The 25474-nt window shown below is 42.7% G+C and overlaps 1 protein-coding gene across 2 annotated transcripts in view; it reads left to right on the forward strand.

Annotated features, from left to right (window-relative positions):
- The first annotated feature begins 4288 nt into the window (after nucleotides 1-4288).
- LOC125461393 (solute carrier family 12 member 5-like) overlaps nucleotides 4289-25474 on the forward strand; it is a 987635-nt gene continuing 966449 nt past the window's right edge. The window contains exon 1 of one of the 2 annotated variants that reach the window (XM_048550117.2): nucleotides 4289-4549. In XM_048550117.2, coding sequence (XP_048406074.1) covers nucleotides 4375-4549 — 175 coding nt within the window. In that variant the 5' untranslated portion in view covers nucleotides 4289-4374. The remainder of the gene's footprint in view (nucleotides 4550-25474) is intronic. The other variant, XM_059652837.1, reaches the window with a different exon arrangement.

Genomic DNA, 25474 nt, shown 5'->3' on the forward strand with positions numbered 1-25474 from the left:
GCAAGAATCCCACAGAAGCCCCAATCACCAATGTTGTGAGATTGCTTCATTTTATCATATATCTTTGTTTTTTTACTGTTGAACATATAGAACATAGAACATAGAAAAGTACAGCACAGTACAGGCCCTTCGGCCCACGATGTTGTGCCATGGAATAATCCTAATCCGAAAATAAAATAACCTAACCTACATTCCACACAATTCACTGCTGTCCATGTGCATGTCCAGCAGTCGCTTAAATGTCACTAATGACTCTGCTTCCACGACTACCACTGGTCAACTATTCCATGCGGCAACAACTCTCTGGGTGAAGAACCTCCCTCTGACGTCTCCTCTATACCTTCCTCCTAACACCTTAAAACTATGACCCCTCGTGGCAGTCAATCCTGCCCTGGGGAAACGTCTCTGGCTGTCGACTCTAACCATGCCTCTCATTACGTTCTACACCTCGATCAGGTCACCTCCCTTCCTCCTTCTCTCCAGAGGGAAAAGTCTGAGGTCAGTCAACCTCTCCTCATAAGACAAGCTCTTCAGTCCAGGCAGCATCCTGGTAAACCTTCTTTGCACCCTCTCCAAAGCCTCCACATCTTTCCTATAACAGGGCGACCAGAACTGGACACAATATTCCAAGTGTGGTCTCACCGGGGTTTTGTAGAGCTGCAGCATAACCTCGCAGCCCTTAAACTCGATCCCCCTGTTAATGAAAGCCAAAACACCATATGCTTTCTTAACAACCTTATCCACCTGGGTGGCAACTTTGAGGGAGCTATGCACTTGAACACCAAGATCCCGCTGTTCCTCCACACTGCCGAGAATCCTGCCTTTAATCCTATATTTAGCATTTAAGTTCGACCTTCCAAAATGCATCACTTCGCATTTATCCAGGTTGAACTCCATCTGCCATTTCTCAGCCCAGCTCTGCATTCTGTCAATGTCTCGCTGAAGCCTGCAGTAGCCCTCGATACTATCAACGGCACCTCCAACCTTTGTGTCATCAGCAAACATACTAACCCACCCCTCAACTTCCTCATCCAAGTCATTTATAAAAGCTACAAAGAGCAGAGGCTCAAGAACAGAGGCCTGAGGGACACCACTCAGCACTGACCTCCAGGCAGAATGCTTACCATCTACAACCACTTTTTGTCTCCTGTCAGCCAACCAATTCTGAATCCAGAATAAAAGTAATTTTAAGTTTTATTCAACCATTGTGGCTCTCCTTAAATGAGTTGATTTGGTCTGTCTTCAATTTTATTTAATTGAATGTTTTAAGATTGGATAGATTGGTCGCTACTGTTTTCAACTTTACATTTTCAGAAAGTTGTAACAAACCTGCTTTAAGAAGAACCAGAAAAGAAAGAAAGTCCTAACTATTGATTTATGCCACAAGATTTACTGTTGTAACAAATTCTAGGTCAATGTTTGTATCAACTTTAATTTTTTGGCCACGAAGAGCTGAATCACTGATCGATCAGACACACTGGCACCAGGATGGCTAGAGCTGCCACTGAGAATCTTGTCTCTTCTCACTTGGTTCCAGAAAGCTCTGTAGGTCAGTGCCCTAAGGGACAGAGTGGTCCTTGTTGGTAAGGTATGTGATATGAGCTGGTTGAATTTTCACACTTTGAGATTTGTAACTTTTGGATCTTACTTCCTGTGCCTACATGCCCTGAAACTCAATGGGAGAATATTCAGTAATCCAGATTGATTCAAATAAAAATGACCTGCACAAACAATTACTCTGAAGCTCGTTTCAAAGGCTTTTAAGTGGTGTTGTGTATCCGTGTATGCTAGCCACTTGGCTGCACACCTCTTTAACCACTCCTCCCTACCCACCACTGAACTAGGCAATTTAATTATTAGTCCATATAATTTTTTATCATTGAGCATATAAATAATACTGTATCAATTAGTTCAATATGATACATATAGCTATAAGCAGTAGCGTAATAAGTCCAAAAATGGATTTTCCTTGGGGAACTTGTGCTGAAAGAGTTGACTTATGTTAGAAGAAAACAGTAGAGCATAGAGTGAGGCCATTCAGCCTCTCTGTTGGCTGCTTTGAAAAACAATCCCGTTTCTTCCGCTCATTACTTATTCTCCGTTGCTGACAATTGTTTCATCTTCAATATTTATAAATATAATTTCAAAAGCTACAATCAATCAGGTAATGCATTCTAGACTCCATTCATTCATTATCTAAAAACAATTTTCCTTACGTACCCTCTGGCCAATTTTCCAATTATAACAAAATTGATTTTAACATGACCTTCTGGCTTTTTAAGTATACGCCTTTATTTATGCCATTCAGGATCCCACATGCTTTATGAATGCTCTATTAACCTGTCCTGTCATTTTCAGAGATTTAAGCACAAGCACCATCAAAACTCTTTCCTCATGTACTTGTTTTAAAATGAGTCCATTTAACTTATATCCCCTTCACTCATTTTCTTAGCAAACTCTATTGCCTCATACTTTTCTAGATGTGTTTCAATTTTCATGAGTTTGCTGAGCCTGCCTTTGTCTTTTTGAAGGCTGTTTCAATATTCCTCATGTTTATTGCACTTCTAAATTGTGTATCATCTGAGAAAATTTGAAATGGTGCCATGTGGCCCAAATCATTTGCTTGTTTTCTTTATAGCAGTTCCTCATATCTTCCCCAGCTCCACTACCACCCACACTCAGCTAATTAGTGATTCTACAGTCCTATTCACTGTTCTTGCTTCCAAGTTTGTGAGAAGATATCCAATGCAAATAATCCCTGTCCATACTTCCAGTCAAGTATGTGTAATAAATGTACACAATGATGGTGCATGATTGGTGTGAAATTCCAGCACATCAGTTATGCTGATTTGGGAACTGAAAAGTGATCCTTGCCCAGGTAAAGGTGCTGATCTGTGTATTTGCATAAAGTAATTGAAATTTCCAGAAAACTGATGATGTTGGAAATTCAAATACACAATAATTTTATAATTATCTGAATGAAAAACTAAAAATACACAAAGAAAAGTTGAACATCTTCATCTGTCAGATGGGGTGTCACCTGCTGTGCATTTTCAGCATTTTCTGAATTTGTTTGATATGCACAAACTTCTGAATCCTACGGGGGTCACAAAATTCTCCAAATAAGTGTTGAATCCAGAGTCCATTATGTGGCAGAGTGCAGAGTTTGAAGCTATAACATCCATGAGTATTCGTTTCTTCCAGGTGCAACAATATTCTCTCCTCTGTTCTCATTACACCCCTTCCTCTGTTTCCCCCAAAGATTGTATATGCGTCTTTGTCTATTCACCCAAAATCCATGCATTCCTCAAAAAAAGATGGATAATCCTCTCTGTCTCTCCTCTCCAAATACAGATTCATCCCTCTAAACTAGGCGCATTTCGCCTTAACTCCATTTTGTTGAATGCAATTAGAAAAAAACGAGGGGCTGTAAATCTGAAATAAAAATACGATTGTTTTTGCTTCGATTATGTGACAGCACGACTATGCATATTCCAGCTTTTTGAAATTATGAATATCATTAAACATGTGATAAAGCTAGTAATCTGATTTGTGCGAAGTTAGTGGAAATATAGATGTGGGCCAGCTTTCTAAGAAAAAAATTACCTGGTCCTTTTACATCCAATTAAACAGTAAGGACCTCGGTCTCACATCTTATGTGAAGGACAATACCTGAAACCGTGCAGTGCTCCTTCAAGCCCTAAAGTGGGATTTGAACACAAAATCGTGAGTCTTAGCAGTTCAAGGACTACAAAGTGAACCACAGTTGACGTTACAGTTATGTAAATGACAGACAGCAGTCACAAATTGGGAAGACTGGGTTCTCATGTGACCCCATTAGGAACATAAAAAAAATAATTTAAAATTAATTTCCACACAAATCCCGACCGCTCAGTCTATCACATCAAACCATCAGGTATCCAATATTTTGTTTCATCACGATAACCATGGATCCAAAGCTAATTCTCCAAATCCATTAAATCAATCCATCAACTTTTGCTGGAACAATGGTTTTTCACTTAGATGCCTTTTATTCTCATTCATCAATTGTGATGTTAAAAAAGTATGCAATAAATAAACATCATTAAGTTGCTTGAAATAAATCTAACTGTAAACGTGCTGCTTCTTCACCACCGCACCCCCCCCTCCCCCCCCCCCACCGCAAAGTCGAATAACTCTTATTCACACGAGCAGCGATGCCGAGGTTGGGCACTAAGACCCATGGCGGATAGAGTAAATATAAAGCCCAGTAGGAAGCAACTCATTCAGTGTGGAGGTGCTGAAGATTACTTCGTGCAGTGACCTCGTCTTTCAGTGATTTCTTCTTTAATTACTCTTTTATTTTGCGTTGCCATTTGTTTATTTTCTTGAGAGATGAGTAAGAGATTCACAGTCACCTCGATCCGTGGAGAAGACGAAGTGACATTGGCTCAAAGCAACATCACAGAGACAAGGAAAGGAGGCAGTGTTTCGAATGAGAATGAACCACCAGACACAGCAGAGTACAGAGACCATTCTCTCCTGACTATACTGGAAGTTCCAAAGCCAGGTAGGACGTGGATCTACAAAGCAAATTAGTACAATCAGAAAATTTTAGTGAACATCTAATGTCCTTCACTGACTTTAATCATTTTTGAAACGAGTAAATAAACTCCAGCCGGTTGGGACATAGGAATTTCAATCCTTGATGTGGTTTGTAATGATTATAAAATAAAATGTTACTGACTGCATTGCCTGGTATCAAGTGGAATGTTGGATCCTAATTGCATAATTGGCCAGAGACAGTCCTGTTAATGTGCTGTTCCTGATTACAACTTGAATCTTGAGAAAAAGAGAGGACGTTCTTGGTTTATAAGTTATCTGAACTACCCCCATGTCTTAGCAAACCTTAAGAGCCAGTGAAAGCTGGATTTATTCCAGAGGGTCAAAAAAATCCTACCTAGTATAAAAGCAACCAAATTTGTGATTGTACTTGACTGAGACCAAACACTTTCCATAGCTGAGATTTATCATCAGATTTGGATGGATGGATGAACTGGTCAGGAATATTGCTATTTAAATAAAAAACATGCAAAAATAAACTTGGCAGAATCCTGATTATCCCACCGCTTGTGAATTCTATCCAATGCACAAATTGGCTTTGAAGGATTTGACGTGAATTTGGTTTATTGCCGTTGAAATTTTTCCTTTTGCTATCCATTAATTAGCAAGTTGAAGTGTCAGAGAATGTATTGCTTAGTGTTTTGTACTTGCTTTGTAATTTATGGTGCAGTCTACACTGACAGGCATGCAGACAATCACCTGTCAGGTTAAAAGAAAAATATGGTTAATACAAGAAATCTTTAAGTATCAACTCCAGCTGCTAACTCTTACACATTTCAGACTGTTCCTCCCACTGTAGACATTGTGCATATGAAGTTATGATATGCAGAAGATGCCAAAACTGGATACTACACTTCATAATGTTTTTGTTCTATTGCTTTCAGTTTCCTTCAAAGCATATTTAATATTTGGGGATATAATACAAGTGCGGTAAATTTTGGCTAAGCATGCTTTTAGTGGTAGTTACACCATAGAATCATAGACCTAGACCTAAGGTTGCTTTTTTTAATGACGTTCCCCAGGATCTTACTGTTAAGTGTAAAAGTCCTGCCCTGACTTGTCTTTCCAAAATGCAGCACCTCACATTTATCTAAACAAAATTCTATCTGCCACTCGTTGGTCCATTATCCCATCTGATCAAGATCCCATTGTACTCTGAGGTAACCTCCTTCACTGTCCACTACACTCCCAATTTTGGTGTCATCTGCAGAATTACTAACCATACCTCCTATGTTCACATCCAAATCATTTACATAAATGGTGAAAAACTGTGAACCCAGCACCGATTCTTGTGGCTGGTCGCAGGACTCCAGTTTGAAAAGCACATTGCACCACCACCTCTTTCTCCTACCATCGAGCCAGTTTTGTATCCAAATGGCTAGTTCTCTCCCTGTATTCTATGTGATCTAACCTTGCTCACCAGTCTGCAATGAGGAATCTTATCGAATGCCTTACTGAAGTCCATATAGATCACGTCGACTGCTCTGCCCTTATCAATCCCCTTCATTACTTCATCAAAAAATTTCAGTAAAGTTAGTGAGACATGATTTCCCATGCACAAATCCATGTTGGCTATCCCTAATCAGTCCTTGCTTTTCCAAATACAGGTAAATTCTGTCCCTCAGGATACCTTCCAACAACTTGCTCACCAATGTCAGGTTCATTGTTTATTCTCTGGTTTTTGCTTACCATCTTTCTTAAATAGTAGCACCACATTAGCCAATCTCCAATCTTCCAGTACCTTACCTGTGACTACCAATGATACAAATATCTCAGCAAGGGACCAGCAATCACTTCCCCAGCTCCCCAAAGAGTCCTAGGGTACACGTGATCAAGTCCTGAGGTTTATCCACCTTTACACATTTTGAGACGTTCAGCACCTCCTCCTCTGTAATATGGACATCTTTCAAGACATTGTTGTTTATTCACCCACATTTTCTATCTTCCATGTCCTTCTCCACGTAAACACTGATACAAAATACTTGCTTAGTATCTGTCCCATCTCCTGTGTGAGTGCTGACATGATGGGCCAGAGTACCCTTTCTGAACTATGTGAATCTCTCTGAATCAGTGAGCTCATGTGAGAAGGAGTTATTTCATGCACTCTACACAAGAGAATTAAAAACCAATATTCACAAGGAACCAGATTATGGCCTTGGCACCGATAACGCACAGAATGAAAATCGTCCCTCAGTTTGAATAGATTCTAGAAATCTAAGGGCCTAATTAATGAAATTACTGGCAAATAAAAAATTGCCTGCTTTAATATAGCCAAGTTAAATCCCACTGAAGAAGAGACCATCTTTCTTAAAGTGATAGTAGGAACTGCCGATGCTGGAGAATCTGAGATAACAAGGTGTAGAGCTGGATGAACGCAGCAGGCCAAGCAGCATCAGAGGAGCAGGAAAGCTGACTTTTTGGGTCTGGACTCTTCTCCAGGCCCGCAACGTCAGCTTTCCTGTTCCTCTGATACTGCTTGGCCTGCTGTTTTCATCCAACTCTACACCAGGCCTGCACTTTACCTTCTCTCGCTCACTAACAATCATTTGGTAACGACTCAAACATTAGAAACACCTCAGATTACATAGTCCAAAAAAAATCACGTCATGTTGCTTAAGTGTAAGAGCTCATTACTCTTGTGTACTCCCTTAGTCTCTGTCATCTGTCTGCCTTTGCCTTGTTGTCAAGAATAGAATTTATGTATTCCCTTTAGCATCTGTAAGCACAAGAATAGAATTTATGTATTCCCTTTAGCATCTGTAATCAGTATGTGTGGAAGGACTGTGTATGTGTTTTCTTATCCTCGGTATGTGTGTCTCAATTAAATAACCATGCAGCAAAGTTTTTATGAGTTTTAAAAATACAAAGGATGTTTATTCTGATAAAGTTCGTCTGAATTAAAATCCACACTTAAAACATGCATTTCTCACACATTTTCATACAGAGCAAGATTTGAAACAATTGAAGATATACAATCATCAATTATCATGAGCTCAATCACTTTCATGGCAAACTTTGGACAGCTTCATTACATTAAAGGTGGAGGCAAAGGTCGAGTAAAGAAAGGATTTTCAGTGGATTGTGAGATTTGTTTTAGTGAAATTTCTAGTAATTTGGTTCACAAGTGAACTTGAACTTAGAACAGGTTGGGAGAGTCTATCAAATGTCAAGTTGCTAACTTCAGCAATATTGCTGCCGAATCTGTTGTCATTAATGGAGCTTGTTCTTGGGCAACTGTCTCCCTGTTTTCTGTTTCACAAGTTAACAGCTACAACACTCAGTTCATTTATCAGCAGTATGTTTATTGGAATGGACTGTTGTGCCTCTGTGAATTCATACAAATGTCCCTGGATCTGAACTTGTAATAAACAATATGTATTTTTGACTAGTAAAGGTCCACGCTATTTTAAACCCCATGCAAATGGTTAATAAGCAATGCTAAATCTCACATAGAATCTGACTGTAACAGTGACCAAGGAGATAAAAATCTGTTAAAATGTTTAATAAACACATTTGTGTTCATGTGGAGAACTTCCTTGAATTCCTGATATAACCTCATTGGGATGGAGGCCCCATTGTGTGACCGTAATTTGGTTCATGTATCTGTAGCAAATCTTGCTTGTTAAATACTTTGAGGTTTTGCAGTCCTATTATGTGCTATTGTTTAACAGCACTCTTCTGTTTAGGGAAAGATGTTGAATAGGTCCTTCAGTTTTCCAGGCATTTTGAAATGTCAAGCCGAAAACTAAAGGAAAAGATGATAAACCATGATGATTGAATTTTGGGGGAATTGCCTGCAGATTTGTGTGAAGTGGAGCTTCATGATAGTGTGGAAGCTTCCATGTAACCCAGTTTGGCCTGAAATGAGTTCTATATCAAATAAAAAGTACCAAATGGAAGCACATTTAAAGCAGTAAACCTGTGAACAGTGTCATTATTACCGTATTCAGTTATTTCATCCTTTACGATGGCTTGACCTTTGCAAAAGATTAGCTCTGGAAAATTTCATTCATGTTTTACTGCTTAGCGTGGTTTCTTTAAATGAGTGTGGTACAGTCAATGCAGCCAGATATGTTTTCCCTGTTTCTGTGCAACTGTGTTGAATTCTGGAACATACTTCTTGCCTGAGTGGCTTTAGCTCAGGAAACTAGTGGGTGAGAGGGTGGGCATTCATCAGACTCTTCAGGGTGATTGGGCCTTCTTGGTTGGAGAATGTACAGTATCTCAGATTACGTCATCGGTACCATCCAATTTAAGTATCATCCATCTTGGATGGCTCTGCTGGAATTGCTACATTGGCCTCTCACAGGCAAATGAAAAGCCTGATTATTGGATTCAGTAATTTTAAAGTGTTGTTTCCCTTTTCCAGCACCCTACACAGGTCTGACCCATTTGAACCCAGCATGGTGGAAGCATTTAGCTTTTGGAACCACCTTCTTTAGAATGGTTGGTTTGTACTCCTGCTTTTTAATGATGGCTTAATAACCTGTCACACCAGCAGCTGTCATTCGAGGGTTTTTAGGCCCATAACCACTGTCACTAACAGATCCATTGAATAGATTGTGACCTGGTATTGGGAGGCTGCTTGATGCTTGAGGCTGGCGCTGTCAGGGTGCGCGTTGTCTGTAATGATGATAATCCTCCTTTCCTTTTGCCCACATTTCGACTACTTTCCTGGTCTGTGGCTCAAAATGCTGAAAGCCTTCAGGCGTTTTCTATTGACTTCACAGTGCATGGGTGACACCTTTGAAATTCACAAAGCAATGCAGCTACTTAGACTTGCGAGAATTCACAGCTTTATTGGTGCCTTCAAAATTGGTGTAGTGACATTCTCCCTGCTGTACTTTCCACCCCATCAACTCTAAATATCTAAGAGTGATCTTAGGAAAAAGAGACTCATCCAGTCTGGTTTCCTCCATATTAAAAATGTCCCTTGGCACATATTCATTTACAACAGGATGTGACACATTTTCAAGCCAATCTGTCATTGCAGTTGTCAAGCATATACCGTCACTGTTTGCCATTGCCGACGATGATGCTGTGCCTTGCCTAGAATCAGTCCAGCCACTTGTCACTGGGCACCAATATCCACTATAAACCCACTGACTCCCACAGCTACCTGGACTATACATCCTCACATTCTGCTTCCTGTAAAGATTCCATTCCGTTCTCTCAGTTCCTCCATCTCTGTTACATATGTTCTGATGAGGCCAACTTTGACAAGAGAGTGACAAGAGAGCCTCCAAAATGTGCGCCTTCTTCTTCAACTGAAGATTTCTTGGCACTGTTATCGACAGGGCTCTCAACTGGGTCTGACCCATCTCCTGCATATCCACCCTCATCCCCCCTCTTACCTCCCACAAAAACAATAGGGTTCCTCTTGTCCTTACCTACCATCCCACCAGCATCCAGATCCAGAAGATCATCAGCTGCTTTCTCCGGTGCGATGCCAGCATCAGACATATTCCCCGCCCTCTCTTGTTCGCCTTTCACAGGGACCATTCCCTCCGGGACACCCTGGTCCATTCTTCCTTCACCCTAATGACCCCCCACAGCACCACAGCACCTTCCCCTGTAATTGCCAAAGGTGTAATGCCTGCGCATTGACCTCCTCCCTCACCAGTATCCAAGGGTCCAAACATACCTTCCAGGTGAAGCAGAACTTACCCAGCACTAGATTTCTCACAATCTTGTCTGCATTCACCACCTACAATGTGGTTTCTTCTGCATTGGGGAAATGAAGCATAGACTAGGTGACTGTCTCATAGAACATCTACATTCTGTTGGCAGAAAAGACCCTGAGCTTCCAGTTGCCTGCCACATTAACACACCACCCTGTTTCCTGGCCAACATCTCTGTCTCAGACATGCTGCAGTCCTCCAGCAAAGATCAGTGCAAGCTGGACGAACAGCACCTCATTTTCCACTTGGGGGACCCTGCAGCCCTCCGGACTCAATATTGAGTTCAATAGTTTTAAGGCCTGAACTCTCTCACATCCTTGCCACCCTACCCCACACACCAGACCTTGTTACCACATAGCCTGCCATAACACACTACCTATTGTTAGCCACTAACAGTTTCCATTTACAGCTATTCACCCTCCTAGCCAGATCGTTATCAGCTCCTTTCCATGTCCAACTCTTTGTTTCTCTCCCTGGGCTCTATTGCAATCCAATGTTCACTCCTTACCCCCTCCCCCAACCCTATCTTCTGCATATAAACCAACATTTCCCTAGCTATCATTAGTTTTGAGGAAGGGTTAGTGGACTTGAAATGTTAACTCTGATTTCTCTTCAGAGATGCTGCCTGACCTGCTGAGCTGTTTCAGCAACTTCTGTTTACGTTTGTAAATGCTGCAAACAGGCTTGATACCATGGAAGATCAGCTTCACCCACAAGAATACCAAATATCGAACATAAAATAATATGTATCTATACCAGATAGCGTGACCCATTACCTGGTTTTAAGTTAGCAAGAAGCTTGACCCATATGTGATCAGAGATAATGGGAACTGCAGATGCTGGAGAATCCGAGATAACAAAGCGTGAAGCTGGATGAACACAGGAGGCCAAGCAGCATGTTAGGAGCACAAAAGCTGACGTTTCGGGCCTAGACCTCTGATGAAGGGTCTAGGCCGGAAACGTCAGCTTTTGCGCTCCTGAGATGCTGCTGGGCCTGCTGTGTTCATCCAGCTTCACACTTTGTTAGCTTGAGCCAGATGTGTTCTGTTAGTGGAGTAAAGGTCAGAGCTTCATTGGTCATTGGCAACATCATATGGCTTTTCATTTCACAACTGTGCAGACTTTATGATCTGCGTCAGTGAGGTGATTATCATAGACTAAAAGACTATTATGAATGATGAGGAAAATGTGAATTAAAGATAAACTGGTAAAACTAGTTTTTTTTAAAATAAGTAAATTTAATTCAATAAAATGTTCTAAGTGTAATGTGTAATAAGCAGGCAATTTCTTTTGAAGATTTAGACATGAATTATACAGAATTTTCAGCAGTCTAAATGTTTAACTTCAGTAGTGTGTTGCTGCCACTGCATCCTAATGCACTTTTGAGTAATTTAAAGTATAATGTAGATTAATATTCTACCTGTTTACTTTTGCATAAATCAGTCTGTAATTCCACTTAATTCATGTATGAATTTCTGCTTAATGCGTAATAGCAAATGCATTTTTGGATAGATCTGCTCGGATATATTCCTTTAACAAGAATCCATTGATTAATTTAACAACTACTATTAGGATGCAATGGGAATAGTGTAATGAAGTTTCATTCTCTGATACCACACCCAGGCAGATTTTGGTTTTGTTCTTTTGACACTTAGTGTGGGAAAAAGGCTTATTTTCATACAAAAATATTATTGACACAATTGGGTCACGAACGCCTTACGATCTGTGAGGAGGGATAATGGGAACTGCAGATGCTGGAGAATTCCAAGATAACAAAATGTGAGGCTGGATGAACACAGCAGGCCAAGCAGCATCTCAGGAGCACAAAAGCTGACGTTTCAGGCCTAGACCCTTCATCAGAGGGGCACAAAAGCTGACGTTTCGGGCCTAGACCCTTCATCAGAGGAGTCTGATGAAGGGTCTAGGCCCGAAACGTCAGCTTTTGTGCTCCTGAGATGCCGATCTGTGAGGAGGCATTGTTTTGAGATAGGTTGTAAGCAACTTGCTTGTACAATAAACAGTGTCGAGCTGGAGGAACACGGCAGGCCAAGCAGCGTCAGAGGAGCAGGAAAGCTGACGTTTCAGGTCAGGACCCTTCTTCAGACCCAAAATGTCAGCCTTCCTGCTTTTCTGATGCTGCCTGGCCTGCTATGTTTCTCCAGAGCCACACTGTGAATTCTCTGACTCAGCATTGGCAGTTCTTACTATCGCTTCCTTGTACAGTACTTACTTTTTCTCACTTCTTCTATCCATAAACATAGTTTTAAAGGTATAAGCTTAATTCTGTCTGTATTGACAGTGCTTCGCGTGTATGCAGTCATTTAGTAAGCAGCAACGATTGCCAGTGAAGCCTTTGATCCATTACGTTCTTTAAATGAGCACTCCTCACTTCAAAGACATATTGAAAAAAATCTATTCACCTATTTTAAACAGAGAATCGAGATCAATGGGCTCAGGTATAGAGTGTGCTATTGAGGTAGCTCTCTTTTAAAAGTAATTCATAGTTTAAAGACACACGGTTGACAGGGCATCCCTTGTTTTGAAAAGAAATTGATGAGTTGGATCAGGAGATGTGGAGATCAGGAGACTGGAGCCGTGAACTGTACGATGGAATACGAGTAAATAAGTGAATAACATATTCATTCGACATTTCTTTCTCTGTTACTTGAGCGGAGCTGTTGACCTGCTCATTTTAATCCAGTTAATTGATTCATTTTAGTAACAGATTGAGGCATTTTAGATGATTGTGCTAAATGTTCAATCACCAGTAACCTAAGGTGTAATTTCAGAGCTTATATTGTGGGACATGGTAGAAGTTTCGCAGTGGTCCTCTACACCCCATAGTCAAGGTGAGATGGGGGCCAGAAGCCCAGACTCTGTGAGAAACAATCACTCGTGATTATTCCAAGATGTACGTTCCCTCTCTCCAACTCTGTTAAATTCTCATTTAAAATTAGGTAATTCATAGTCACAGCCCCAGCTGTGGTTTGAGGAGAGTCCAGGAAGTCAGGCAAAGCTTCTCGACCTCCATGGCCCTAGTTTGTCACCAAGAGCCATGTCTCAGATGTCTGTCCCCTACTCCCCATTGCTGGCAATCTGGATTAACTGGAACATCCCTGTCACGATCCTTTTAATTAATCTTAAATGACCTTAAAATGTTTTGTCAGCTACCTGTTGTGTGTGGCTGCCCACCACATCTCCATTGTCCTGCTGACCCAGAAATGGCTCTGAAGTAGGATGGAGCCAGAGACACTCTGTGCTGGTTGGTGGGTCGGTTTCTAACTACTGTTCCCGGTTGTCATGGGATGGGGGCTCAAAATCGTGGAATTATTGAAAGGTTACAGTGCAGGAAGAGACCATTTCAGACTGTTATGTGGCTGTTGAAATAAACAAGATGCCCATTCTAATCCCACTTTCAAACACTTAGTCCATAGGCTTGCATGCTAGAACACTTTAATTGCAGATACAGTTCCTTTTTTAAATAAAATGAGGGTTTTTGACTCATTCATCAAACTGGACAGTGAATTCCAGACATCCAACAGCCTCTGGATGAAACGGGTTTTCCTTGTATTCCTGACAGTTCTTCTGTCACATTTAACCACAGGACTTTAGCATTGCAGGGCAAATAAAGGGATTTAGAGAATGCTTCCATCAGTCTCTAGAATACATTACACGAATCTATGAGGACTTGAATTTTCATTGCCCAATTGCTGCAAGAATGGTCCAGTTTTATTGAATTTAAGGATCGATGCCTTATTCTGTATTCATTGTTGGGCTAAAGTAATTACAGTGCAATTGAAAATCGTTCCATAAAATCTACTGGATCACTGACTTATGAGCAAAGGAATCTGAGTTTTATGACAACTAAATGCCAAGCAATTAGAGCAAGGTTAGTAAATCTTTTTATCTCCCGCGTGGACATAATAGATCCTGAAAAGAACTGGCAATCTGTTTTGCTAATCTGTCTTGTGGTACAGTGCACTATGAATTAGCGCCAACCCCATGAGTGGTGGAAACGAAGTGTCTTGTTAGAAACTATCTGGTAGAAATTACATCTCATCACAAGAGAAAGAGACAAAATGTAGCACATGGTTTTAACTATTCATTGCCTGATTTACTTCTCAAACAATTAACACAGTTCAACTGGAAATCGATCTAACTGACTCTAAACTGAACCTACTTTTATTTATTTGTGTGTGCCTGTGTGTGTTTCTGTGTGTGTGCATATATGTGTGTCTTTTGTTCAGCCGTTCAGGGTGAATTACAAGGAACGAGTGAGAGTGGGATTCCAGTTAGGAATTCAAGCCCCAGCTTGTCTGGACTGTACAGAAAATCACTGTCAATTTCCCCCAATTGATAAACACATGTCTCTGATTAAAAGCTTACTCCTGAATTTCAATCCTTTTCCTAAATCCGTTGGGGTCACCACATACAGTTTTGAACCCTGCTGTCGGCAGTTATGAGCATGCCTGATTTTTTGAAAGCAACAGGGCTTTCCGGTGCAATAGTAATGTCCCTAGCTCTAGGCCAGAAGATCCCACATGTCCTTTTCACCTGTGTGTCACGATATGATTGACCAGGCTGAGGAAATCACTGCGCAAAGCTGGTGCCACCTCATGTGAGATGTTCAAACTGAGGTTTGGTGGATTTCAAAGATTGTCATAACACAACTTGAAGAAGTGTAGGATGACCCAAGTCCCTCACAGAAAGTATTTCATCCAATCCTAATATGGACTAATAAGTAGGGTAGGGCCTGGTCTTGCTCAGCCAGAACTTGGTTCAAACTGTGTGTTATTGATATTTATTTAGCCTCCAAAATTCAAGTAAGAAAAGCAAAACATTCTTTCTTGAACCTGTACTAAAGGTTTCACACTATGTTTGGTTATACTTGGATTGGGACAAGCATCAAGCAGAATTAAAGCTAACCTTTACTTATATGGCACGATGGCTCAGTGGTTAGCACTGCAGCTTCACAGCACCAGGGACCCAGGTTCGATTCCAGCCTCGGGCGACTGTCTGTGCAGAGTTTGCACATTCTCCCCGTGTCTGCGTGGGTTTCCTGCGGGTGCTCTGGTTTCATCCCACAGTCCAAAGATGTGCAGGCTAGGTGGATTGGCCATGCTAAATTGCCCCTAGTGTTCAGGGATGGGTTATAGGGGGATGGGTCTGGGTGGGATGCTTCAAGTGGCGGTGTGGACTTGTTGGGCCGAAGAGCCTGTTTCCACACTGTAAGGAATCTAATCTAATACATAAAGGAATCTAATCTAATCTTATTCAAAGATGAGGGCATCACTGGCTCGACCAGGGTATTGCCCATAGGGTAGTTAGGAGACAAGCACATTGTTATGAGCCTGGAGTGACATATAGGCCAGACCAGGTAAGGATGGCTGTTTTCTTTCCTAAAGGGCATTAGTGAATCAGGTGGGGCTTAACCAACCTCCAACAATTGACATTGGTCATCATTAGACTCTTAATTTCAGATTTTTATTGAATTCAAGTTACACCATCTGCCACGGCAGGATTTAATTCAAGTCCCCACAACATTATGTGGGTTTCTGGATTAATAATCTAGTGATAATGCCACTGGGCCATTGCCTTCTTATTTATCTAAACTACTTTCTTAGCGTTGTGTGAGCTGTCCCACTTTTGACAACTTTGTTGTATTTTTGTTCATCAGGCTTTTGGCTACCATCTTCCTCGAAGGTAGAGATCTATGGGGCCCACTTGGTTTGGTTTGTTGAGGATAACTGTTTGATATTCTAACAAGAAGACGTGCCTCTCCTCAGTGTTAACCCTTTCAGACCCTTACACAACACATAACACATTTTCCCCTTACCTTTCTCCAAGTGACTCATTTTAAGTGGCAGCAACTTTAACAAAATTCCCATTTGTAAGGTGGAGTCTGAAACTGTAGAAACGTAGTTGTATTCGAAATTGGCATTTCTGTTCATTAAGGCATCTTGCAGACTCCATTTGACATGTTGCCATGGCAGCACATCAGTATTAATTATGGTAAAACATTTTTGAAAATGAGGAGGAAATGACAACTTGTGTGCCTTTACAGAAAACAAAAGTATTTTCTTGAAATAAATGAATTAAATGGACCCATGTGTAACAAAACACTCCAGACAATGTTAGATTAGATTAGATTACCTACAGTGTGGAAACAGGCCCTTAGGCCCAACAAGTCCACACCGCCCCTTGAAGCATCCCATCCAGACCCACCCCCCTATGACCCACACACCCTGAACACTATGGGCTATTTAGTATGGCAGATCCACCCAGCCCACTCATCTTTGGACTGTGTGAGGAAACCGGAGCACCCGGAGGAAACCCACGCAGACACGGGGAGAACGTGCAAACTCCACGCAGACAGTCACCCAAGGCTGGAATTGAACCCGGGTCCCTGGCGCTGTGAGGTTGCCGTGCTAACCACTGAGCCACCGTGTTTCCAAGATTAATTCATTATGTCATTGCCTATTTAACACAAATGTGAACCCTGATAACACACAACAGTCTCTTGAAGAAACATCTCCACAAATAAACTTCCGGGATTATTGATCTGAAATGTGATACGTATCCAACGATCTGACACCTCGCTTTTCTGCTTGATAATGTGACCTTGTCTGAAGAGGCCTTTGACAGAAGCTGGTTAATAGAGATAGATCAATGGCAATTTGATCCCATTTTCTAAGTGCGTTCTTTTCTGGAATTCTGGGAAAGCTTTACTGGAGAGCATGTGCAACACCGACTCCAGTGTTCATGTCAGTTATAATGGAGATCTTTAATCCATTTTTTAAAATCCTTTAGCCCCTTGTAATTTAAAGCTATGTTTACATCCAGTGTAAAATTTGTGTAAATAGATTTTGTGGTACCAACAAGAACATGCATTAAAGTTAATGAGAGTTGATGGATAAGCCTGGAGAAGACAGGGAGCATGAGGGTTAGAAGCTGAAGGCATCTGCTCAGATGTATAATGGGTAGCCAGGCTTATTTGCCTTCTCTAGTGGGTTTGAAAGAGAAGAAGGCGGTTGGATTGCATATCTGCAATTTGGGTAAACGCACCCCAGCTCTCTGCCCCCACTAAGGTGAAAATTAACTGTGATTGATCTATTCTTTGTGTTTTCTGTGCTCTTAGCTACATTTTACCTGTTTTAGGACTTAGAGTGTTCTTTTTAAAATTTTAACGTTTTTTAAAGTAGCCTTTTAGTAGATGTCATTTGTACCCCTTGTGGAGCAATCTAGAACAAGATGCCAATGTCTTAGATGAAAGGGTACCAGATTTAAAACTGAGATGGAAGAATTATTCCCCTCAAGAGGTTAAGAATCTGTGAAATTCAGTATCTCAGAATGTGGTGGATGCCAGGATACTGACTGAATTAAAGCAGGAGGCAGCCAAATCTCTTAAGTATTGATGGCTTAAAGGGCTATGGGGAAGGGACAGGAAAGGAGAGCTGAAGCTGGGTTGAAATGAGTCACGATTGTATTGAGTGGTGGAGCAGACTGAGGGCTGATTTGCTTATTCCTACTCCACGTTCTTATGTTCTAATATCGCTATAGTCACTTACCTTTGGCTCAGTACGTGAATTTCTTGTTCTGCTGTGGGTTAACAATGAGTTGCCTTTCTTTTCTAGAACAGAATTTAGAACCGTCACCTGCTAAATCAAAGTGAATTTGTGTGGTCTAATGAAGAAGTGACCATTACTGATGGTGCACATGATGACTTAACTGACATCAACAGCTTTATCAAAAGTCTTCAAGAAGAGAGGAACTGACCAATTGTTTGAAGCAGCTGTAACATAAAGTACATTTGTGTATAAATAAAAGAGCTTATTGGAAACCCAGAGACACAGGCGTGCAGCGGACTAGGACCAGAGACAAGTTTGAGGGAGAGCAGTGTGAAGAATGCAGCTGAACAGAATCCATGTGCCCACATCTCATGGCTGTCAGAACCCATGAAAAGAGAAAATGCAAGATTGTAGTTATTTTAATCACCTTGTTCCGATATGTTAAACACACATCTGGAGTGGTTGGGTCTTGAATCCTGGTGCCCTGGCCCAGAGGCTGGGACATGAGTCCTACCAACATAGGGTTGTCTCTTTAGTGTCAGTGCAATCCATGCAGGAAGATCAAACCAATTCAGATGATACAAGTTGTTTAGATTATTATGTTGTCCATCATTAATTTAAACAAAACTCTGACATGAAGTTTAATTATTTCTAATTTGAAGTATTGTTACATTTTCGTCAGTTACTGACATGGCTGATTAGTGATGATCACTATGTCCTTTTCAGTTCCAAAAACCAGGGCGTATTGTGATCTTACACTATACTGAGACCTTTGTATTGTAATGATGGTATAAGTCTGGGCTGGCCCAAGCCTGACAATAGGGTTCACTAAAGCTAAAGATTAAGATTCTTCCACCAGTTGGCTGTTTGGAAATGGATGTCTATCCATGAGAAAACAACAACAAAGCCTGGACATGGCCTTTTCTGACCTGACCAAACATTTTAGACTATGTTAACCTCAAACATTTGTGGAGTGTCCTCTTCAAATTTGTTTGCCCCTGGAAAACTATCACTATCCTCCCCTTAGTCCGTGGCGATATGCACATTATGGTCCTTCCCAATGGAATCACTATAAAGTCTATCTCAGAAAAGACTGGTGTCCTTACACCAACTTCTCTATTTTCCTTGCTGCAATACAGCATCTCACCTTTACACATAGCCATGGAGATAAACAGGACAGAATGGAATTGCTGCCTTCACTCCAAATTAATAAGTCACTCCAGCCTCACTGATTGATCTCCAGTGTGTAGATGATGCCTGTGTGAGTACTCACTCAGAAACTGAGCTGCAAGTCACTGTCAGCAACTTCTCCGAAGCAGGGGACAAAACAGAACTACTTAATAAATACCCAGGAAACTAAAGCTGTCTTCCAACTGGCTCTCACAGCTTCCTTTTATTAATTATGATCATGGAAAGCATACTTGGAAATTTGGTGTAATTTCCAAATCCTGGAAGTCTCCTTTCCACAAAGGCAGATGATGGCTCAGTGGTTAGCACTGCTGCCTCACAGCACCAAGGACTTGGGTTTGATTCCACCCTCAGGTGACTGTGGTGTTTGCACGTCCTCCTCGTACCTGTGTGGGTTTCCCCTGGGTGCTCCAGTTTCTTCCTACAGTCCAAAGTTGTGTAGGTTAGGTGGATTGGCCATGGGAAATGCAGTGTGACAGGGAAAGGGTAGGGAATAGGTCTGCCTGGGAGCTCTTTGAAGGGTCAGTTCTGGACTCAATGGGCTGAATGACCTGCTTCTATGCTTTAGGGATCCAAGGATTATATGATAGTCGATAAAATTCATCATCACCTCCAATGAATGGGTTTAATCATCTTGAGGGAATGAGTATTTGAAGATCAGATCTCAAACCCAAGACTGGGGTCATGGTTTACCATGCAGCAATGATCCTGTGCCATGATATAGTTTGGAAACTTGGACCATTGATAGCAGGCACATTTGAATTTTCATTGTTATTGATCTCTTTGGAACCTACAATTGGCAGTACAACTCTCATCTGCTAATTCTGCATGCCATTCCATTGATAACAGCAAACGTCATTGGATATGTGATGAGGAGAAGCCTTGGCTGATTATTCTCCCCCCAGCTCAAGGCCTTCAAGAGAATTTAATTGAGTTGCTGTCTTGACTGAGTTTCACAGAGACCTTGAATCAAGCATTCTGGATATTTCAATTTTTCACAACAAGAAGTGCAGTAAAGAACTATAGGTGGCAGTGGAGTTATCAATGTTCTTCCACACACCATAGGCTTGAGCTTAAGAGATTGGATGGGAGTAAAATGAAAGTTCTCCCTTTACCAATGTTGTAGGTTTTAACTTCGGGTTGTGTTGGAAAATGGTGGCTGTTTCGCACCTTTTCTGCAGCTCACCACAGCTTTCCTTTTCAGTCATTGCACAGTGGATGGTGTATAGATTTCCAGAATGTATTTAATAAGATTCCACATGACAAGTTATTAACACAAGCATGAGTTCATGTAACTGGAAGTAACCTTCATATCTGGCTTCGCAGTTGTTTGTGAGTTAAGTAACAAGGAGGGCTCAAGATGTATTTTCTCGTTGGCAATATGTGACCAGTGTTTCCAAAGTTTTGTCTTGGAGCCCCAACTTTTCACCATGTACATGAATAACTAATGAAGTGTCTATAAATTGCCAATAAGTTAGGAAACTTTTCCTAGATAGTGGTGGAATGTTACAAAGGGACAAAATCACACTGAGTGAGTGGGTAAAACTTTGGTAGATGGAGTTTATTGTGGAAAAGTTTGAGGGCATTCAGTCTTGATCTGTGAAAACCAAATGGTAAATTGTTTTAATAGCGAGGGACACAGGAGATGCAAAGAAGTGAAGGGATTATGAATGCAAATCAAAAGTTATTGCACAGGTCCAAATAGTAGACTGTTAGTGTTAGCACCTAAAAATAAAGCTTTGTTTATTTGTGTGTGTGTGTGTGTGTGTGTGTGTGTGTGTGTGTTTGCATGAGCGAGAGACAGAGGGATGAAAAGCTGTTGTCAGGAAAAGTGGCAAAAAGCAACTCTGGTAGTGTTTGTACACAAAAGAAGAAATATTGACATTTCAGAATTAGCGCTTCAATAGAGCTTTGATAGAAATGTCAACATTTTCCTTTGTTTAAAAGCCGGATCTCATAAATGTTTCCAGCATATTTGGTTTTACTTTCACATTTCCAAAATATTGTTCAATAGATTTCAACCTTTTTCATACACATTTGCATTCAAACCTCAAAACCTCATTTAAGATAAACAAAGAATGATGTGTACAATAAATATTGAATGTTACTGAGTAGAATTTCTTTCAAAAGGTGAAACAGTCCCAAAATCCAGTGTTTTGTCCAAAAACAAAAAGAAATAATGAATATCAAGAAGTTTCAGACAATGATAGATTACAATCACATCACTTCCAATGCTGAATTGCATGTTATTTATCATATTTAGAATGTGTATTGGAGACACAAAGAAACACAGTCACTGTCAGAGATAACAAAGTGTGAGGCTGGATGAACACAGCAGGCCAAGCAGCATCTCAGGAGCACAAAAGCTGACGTTTCGGGCCTAGACCCTTCATCAGAGAGGGGGATGGGGTGAGGGTTCTGGAATAAATAGGGAGAGAGGGGGAGGCGGACCGAAGATGGAGAGAAAAGAAGATAGGTGGAGAGAGTATAGGTGGGGAGGTAGGGAGGGGATAGGTCAGTCCAGGGAAGACGGACAGGTCAAGGAGGCGGGATGAGGTGGTAGGTAGGAAATGGGGGTGTGGCTTGAGGTGGGAGGAGGGCATGGGTGAGAGGAAGAACAGGTTAGGGAAGTGGAGACAGGCTGGGCTGGTTTTGGGATGCAGTGGGGGGAGGGGACGAGCTGGGCTGGTTTTGGGATGCAGTGGGGGAAGGGGAGATTTTGAAGCTGGTGAAGTCCACATTGATACCATTGGGCTGCAGGGTTCCCAAGCGGAATATGAGTTGCTGTTCCTGCAACCTTCGGGTGGCATCATTGTGGCACTGCAGGAGGCCCATGATGGACATGTCGTCTGAGGACTGGGAGGGGGAGTTAAAATGCTTCGCGACTGGGAGGTGCAGTTGTTTGTTGCGAACCGAGCGGAGGTGTTCTGCAAAGCGGTCCCCAAGCCTCCGCTTGGTTGTAAAGGCTAAAATGGACAATGTAGGTTGGCGTAATATGATGGAAAACCAAGTGTAACACAGCAGCGTGGCCAGAACCTGAAAACAGGACCTCAAAAAAACCCATACAAGCATCTGAAATTCCATAGCCCATACTGTAAGTCCCATATCTGATGTTTGGGATAGAAATACAATGTATATCATGTGTCTCCTGGCTTGCCAGAGTCATGTGAACTCGACAAAGAGGCACTGACTGGAGGCTAACACCGTGAACCCAGTTTCAATAAAGTCACAGTAAAGGCTAGTCTTGGTCTTGGGAATTTGAACATGGTGTTTGAAGTGAGCAGTTGGAAAGGTTCAAAATAGCACAACTGCTGACAAAGGGAGAGACACTGGAATTTTCAGAGCAGTGAAAGCTGCTACACGCGACCAAAAGAAACCAAAAAAAAGACAAAATAAAAAGGCCACAGGTCAAACACTGGATAAGACACAATGACTGCATTACTGGTATCAGAGATAATGGGAACTGCAGATGCTGGAGATTCCAAGATAATAAAATGTGAGGCTGGATGAACACAGCAGGCCAAGCAGCATCTCAGGAGCACAAAAGCTGACGTTTCGGGCCTAGACCCTTCATCAGAGAGGGGGATGGGGGGAGGGAACTGGAATAAATAGGGAGAGAGGGGGAGGCGGACCGAAGATGGAGAGTAAAGAAGATAGGTGGAGAGGGTGTAGGTGGGGAGGTAGGGAGGGGATAGGTCAGTCCAGGGAAGACGGACAGGTCAAGGAGGTGGGATGAGGTTAGTAGGTAGCTGGGGGTGCGGCTTGGGGTGGGAGGAAGGGATGGGTGAGAGAAAGAACCGGTTAGGGAGGCAGAGACAGGTTGGACTGGTTTTGGGATGCAGTGGGTGGGGGGGAAGAGCTGGGCTGGTTGTGTGGTGCAGTGGGGGGAGGGGATGCACTGGGCTGGTTTAGGGATGCAGTAGGGGAAGGGGAGATTTTGAAACTGGTGAAGTCCACATTGATACCATATGGCTGCAGGGTTCCCAGGCGGAATATGAGTTGCTGTTCCTGCAACCTTCGGGTGGCATCATTGTGGCAGTGCAGGAGGCCCATGATGGACATGTCATCAAGAGAATGGGAGGGGGAGTGGAAATGGTTTGCGACTGGGAGGTGCAGTTGTTTGTTGCGAACTGAGCGGAGGTGTTCTGCAAAGCGGTCCCCAAGCCTCCCAGCACATCCCTCACCTTCCTGGACCTCTCAGTCTCCATCTCAGGCAACCAGCTTGTAACTGATGTCCATTTCAAGCCCACCGACTCCCACAGCTACCTAGAATACACCTCCTCCCACCCACCCTCCTGCAAAAATTCCATCCCCTATTCCCAATTCCTCCGCCTCCGCCGCATCTGCTCCCACGATAAGACATTCCACTCCCGCACATCCCAGATGTCCAAGTTCTTTAAGGACCGCAACTTTCCCCCCACGGTGATTGAGAACGCCCTTGACCGCGTCTCCCGCATTTCCCGCGACACATCCCTCACACCCCGCCCCCGCCACAACCGCCCCAAGAGGATCCCCCTCGTTCTCACACACCACCCTACCAACCTCCGGATACAACGCATTATCCTCCGACACTTCCGCCATTTACAATCCGACCCTACCACCCAAGACATTTTTCCATCCCCTCCCCTGTCTGCTTTCCGGAGAGACCACTCTCTCCGTGACTCCCTTGTTCGCTCCACACTGCCCTCCAACCCCACCACACCCGGCACCTTCCCCTGCAACCGCAGGAAATGCTACACTTGTCCCCACACCTCCTCCCTCACCCCCATCCCAGGCCCCAAGATGACATTCCACATTAAGCAGAGGTTCACCTGCACATCTGCCAATGTGGTATACTGCATCCACTGTACCCGGTGCGGCTTCCTCTACATTGGGGAAACCAAGCGGAGGCTTGGGGACCGCTTTGCAGAACACCTCCGCTCAGTTCGCAACAAACAACTGCACCTCCCAGTCGCAAACCATTTCCACTCCCCCTCCCATTCTCTTGATGACATGTCCATCATGGGCCTCCTGCACTGCCACAATGATGCCACCCGAAGGTTGCAGGAACAGCAACTCATATTCCGCCTGGGAACCCTGCAGCCATATGGTATCAATGTGGACTTCACCAGTTTCAAAATCTCCCCTTCCCCTACTGCATCCCTAAACCAGCCCAGTGCATCCCCTCCCCCCACTGCACCACACAACCAGCCCAGCTCTTCCCCCCCACCCACTGCATCCCAAAACCAGTCCAACCTGTCTCTGCCTCCCTAACCGGTTCTTCCTCTCACCCATCCCTTCCTCCCACCCCAAGCCGCACCCCCAGCTACCTACTAACCTCATCCCACCTCCTTGACCTGTCCGTCTTCCCTGGACTGACCTATCCCCTCCCTACCTCCCCACCTACACCCTCTCCACCTATCTTCTTTACTCTCCATCTTCGGTCCGCCTCCCCCTCTCTCCCTATTTATTCCAGTTCCCTCCCCCCATCCCCCTCTCTGATGAAGGGTCTAGGCCCGAAACGTCAGCTTTTGTGCTCCTGAGATGCTGCTTGGCCTGCTGTGTTCATCCAGCCTCACATTTTATTATCTATGACTGCATTACTTCCTATTTCATGTTTGTTAGAAATGAAAGATAATATAAAGGATTTTTGATTTCAACAGGCAATGGCAAAAAATTATAAAATTACAACAGATCTTCCTAATAATCCAGAGTAGCTAATTATAGCTACACTTTTGTCCATTTTGAGAAGAGATAACTACAAGGCATACGACCATAAGACCATAAGACATAGGAGTGGGGTTAGGCCATTCGCCCCATCAAGTCCACTCCGCCATTTAAATCATGGCTGATGGGCATTTCAACTCCACTTCCCTGCACTCTCCCCATAGCCCTTGATTCCTTGTGAGATCAAGAATTTGTCGATCTCTGCCTCGAAGGCATCCAACGTCCCGGCCTCCACTGCACTCCGTGGCAGTGAATTCCACAGGCCCACAACTCTCTGGCTGAAGAAATGTCATCTCATTTCCGTTTTAAATTGATCCCCTCTAATTTTAAGGCTGCGCCCACGGGTCCTAGTCTCCCCGCCTAACGGAAACAACTTCCCAGCGTCCACCCCTTCTAACCCATACATTATCTTGTAAGTTTCTATTAGATCTCCCCTCAACCTTCTAAACTCTAATGAGTTCAATCCCAGGATCCTTAGCCGTTCATCATACGTTAAACCTGCCATTCCAGGGATCATCCGTGTGAATCTCCGCTGGACACGCTCCAGAGCTAGTATGCCCTTCCTGAGGTGTGGGGCCCAAAATTGGACACAGTATTCTAAATGGGGCCTAACTAGAGCTTTATAAAGCCTCAGAAGCACATCACTGCTTTTATATTCCAACCCTCTTGAGATAAACGACAACATTACATTCGCTTTCTTAATCACGGACTCTACCTGCAAGTTAACTT

This window comes from Stegostoma tigrinum, chromosome 19 (assembly GCF_030684315.1).
Source record: "Stegostoma tigrinum isolate sSteTig4 chromosome 19, sSteTig4.hap1, whole genome shotgun sequence".
NCBI classification, from domain to species: Eukaryota; Metazoa; Chordata; class Chondrichthyes; order Orectolobiformes; family Stegostomatidae; genus Stegostoma; species Stegostoma tigrinum.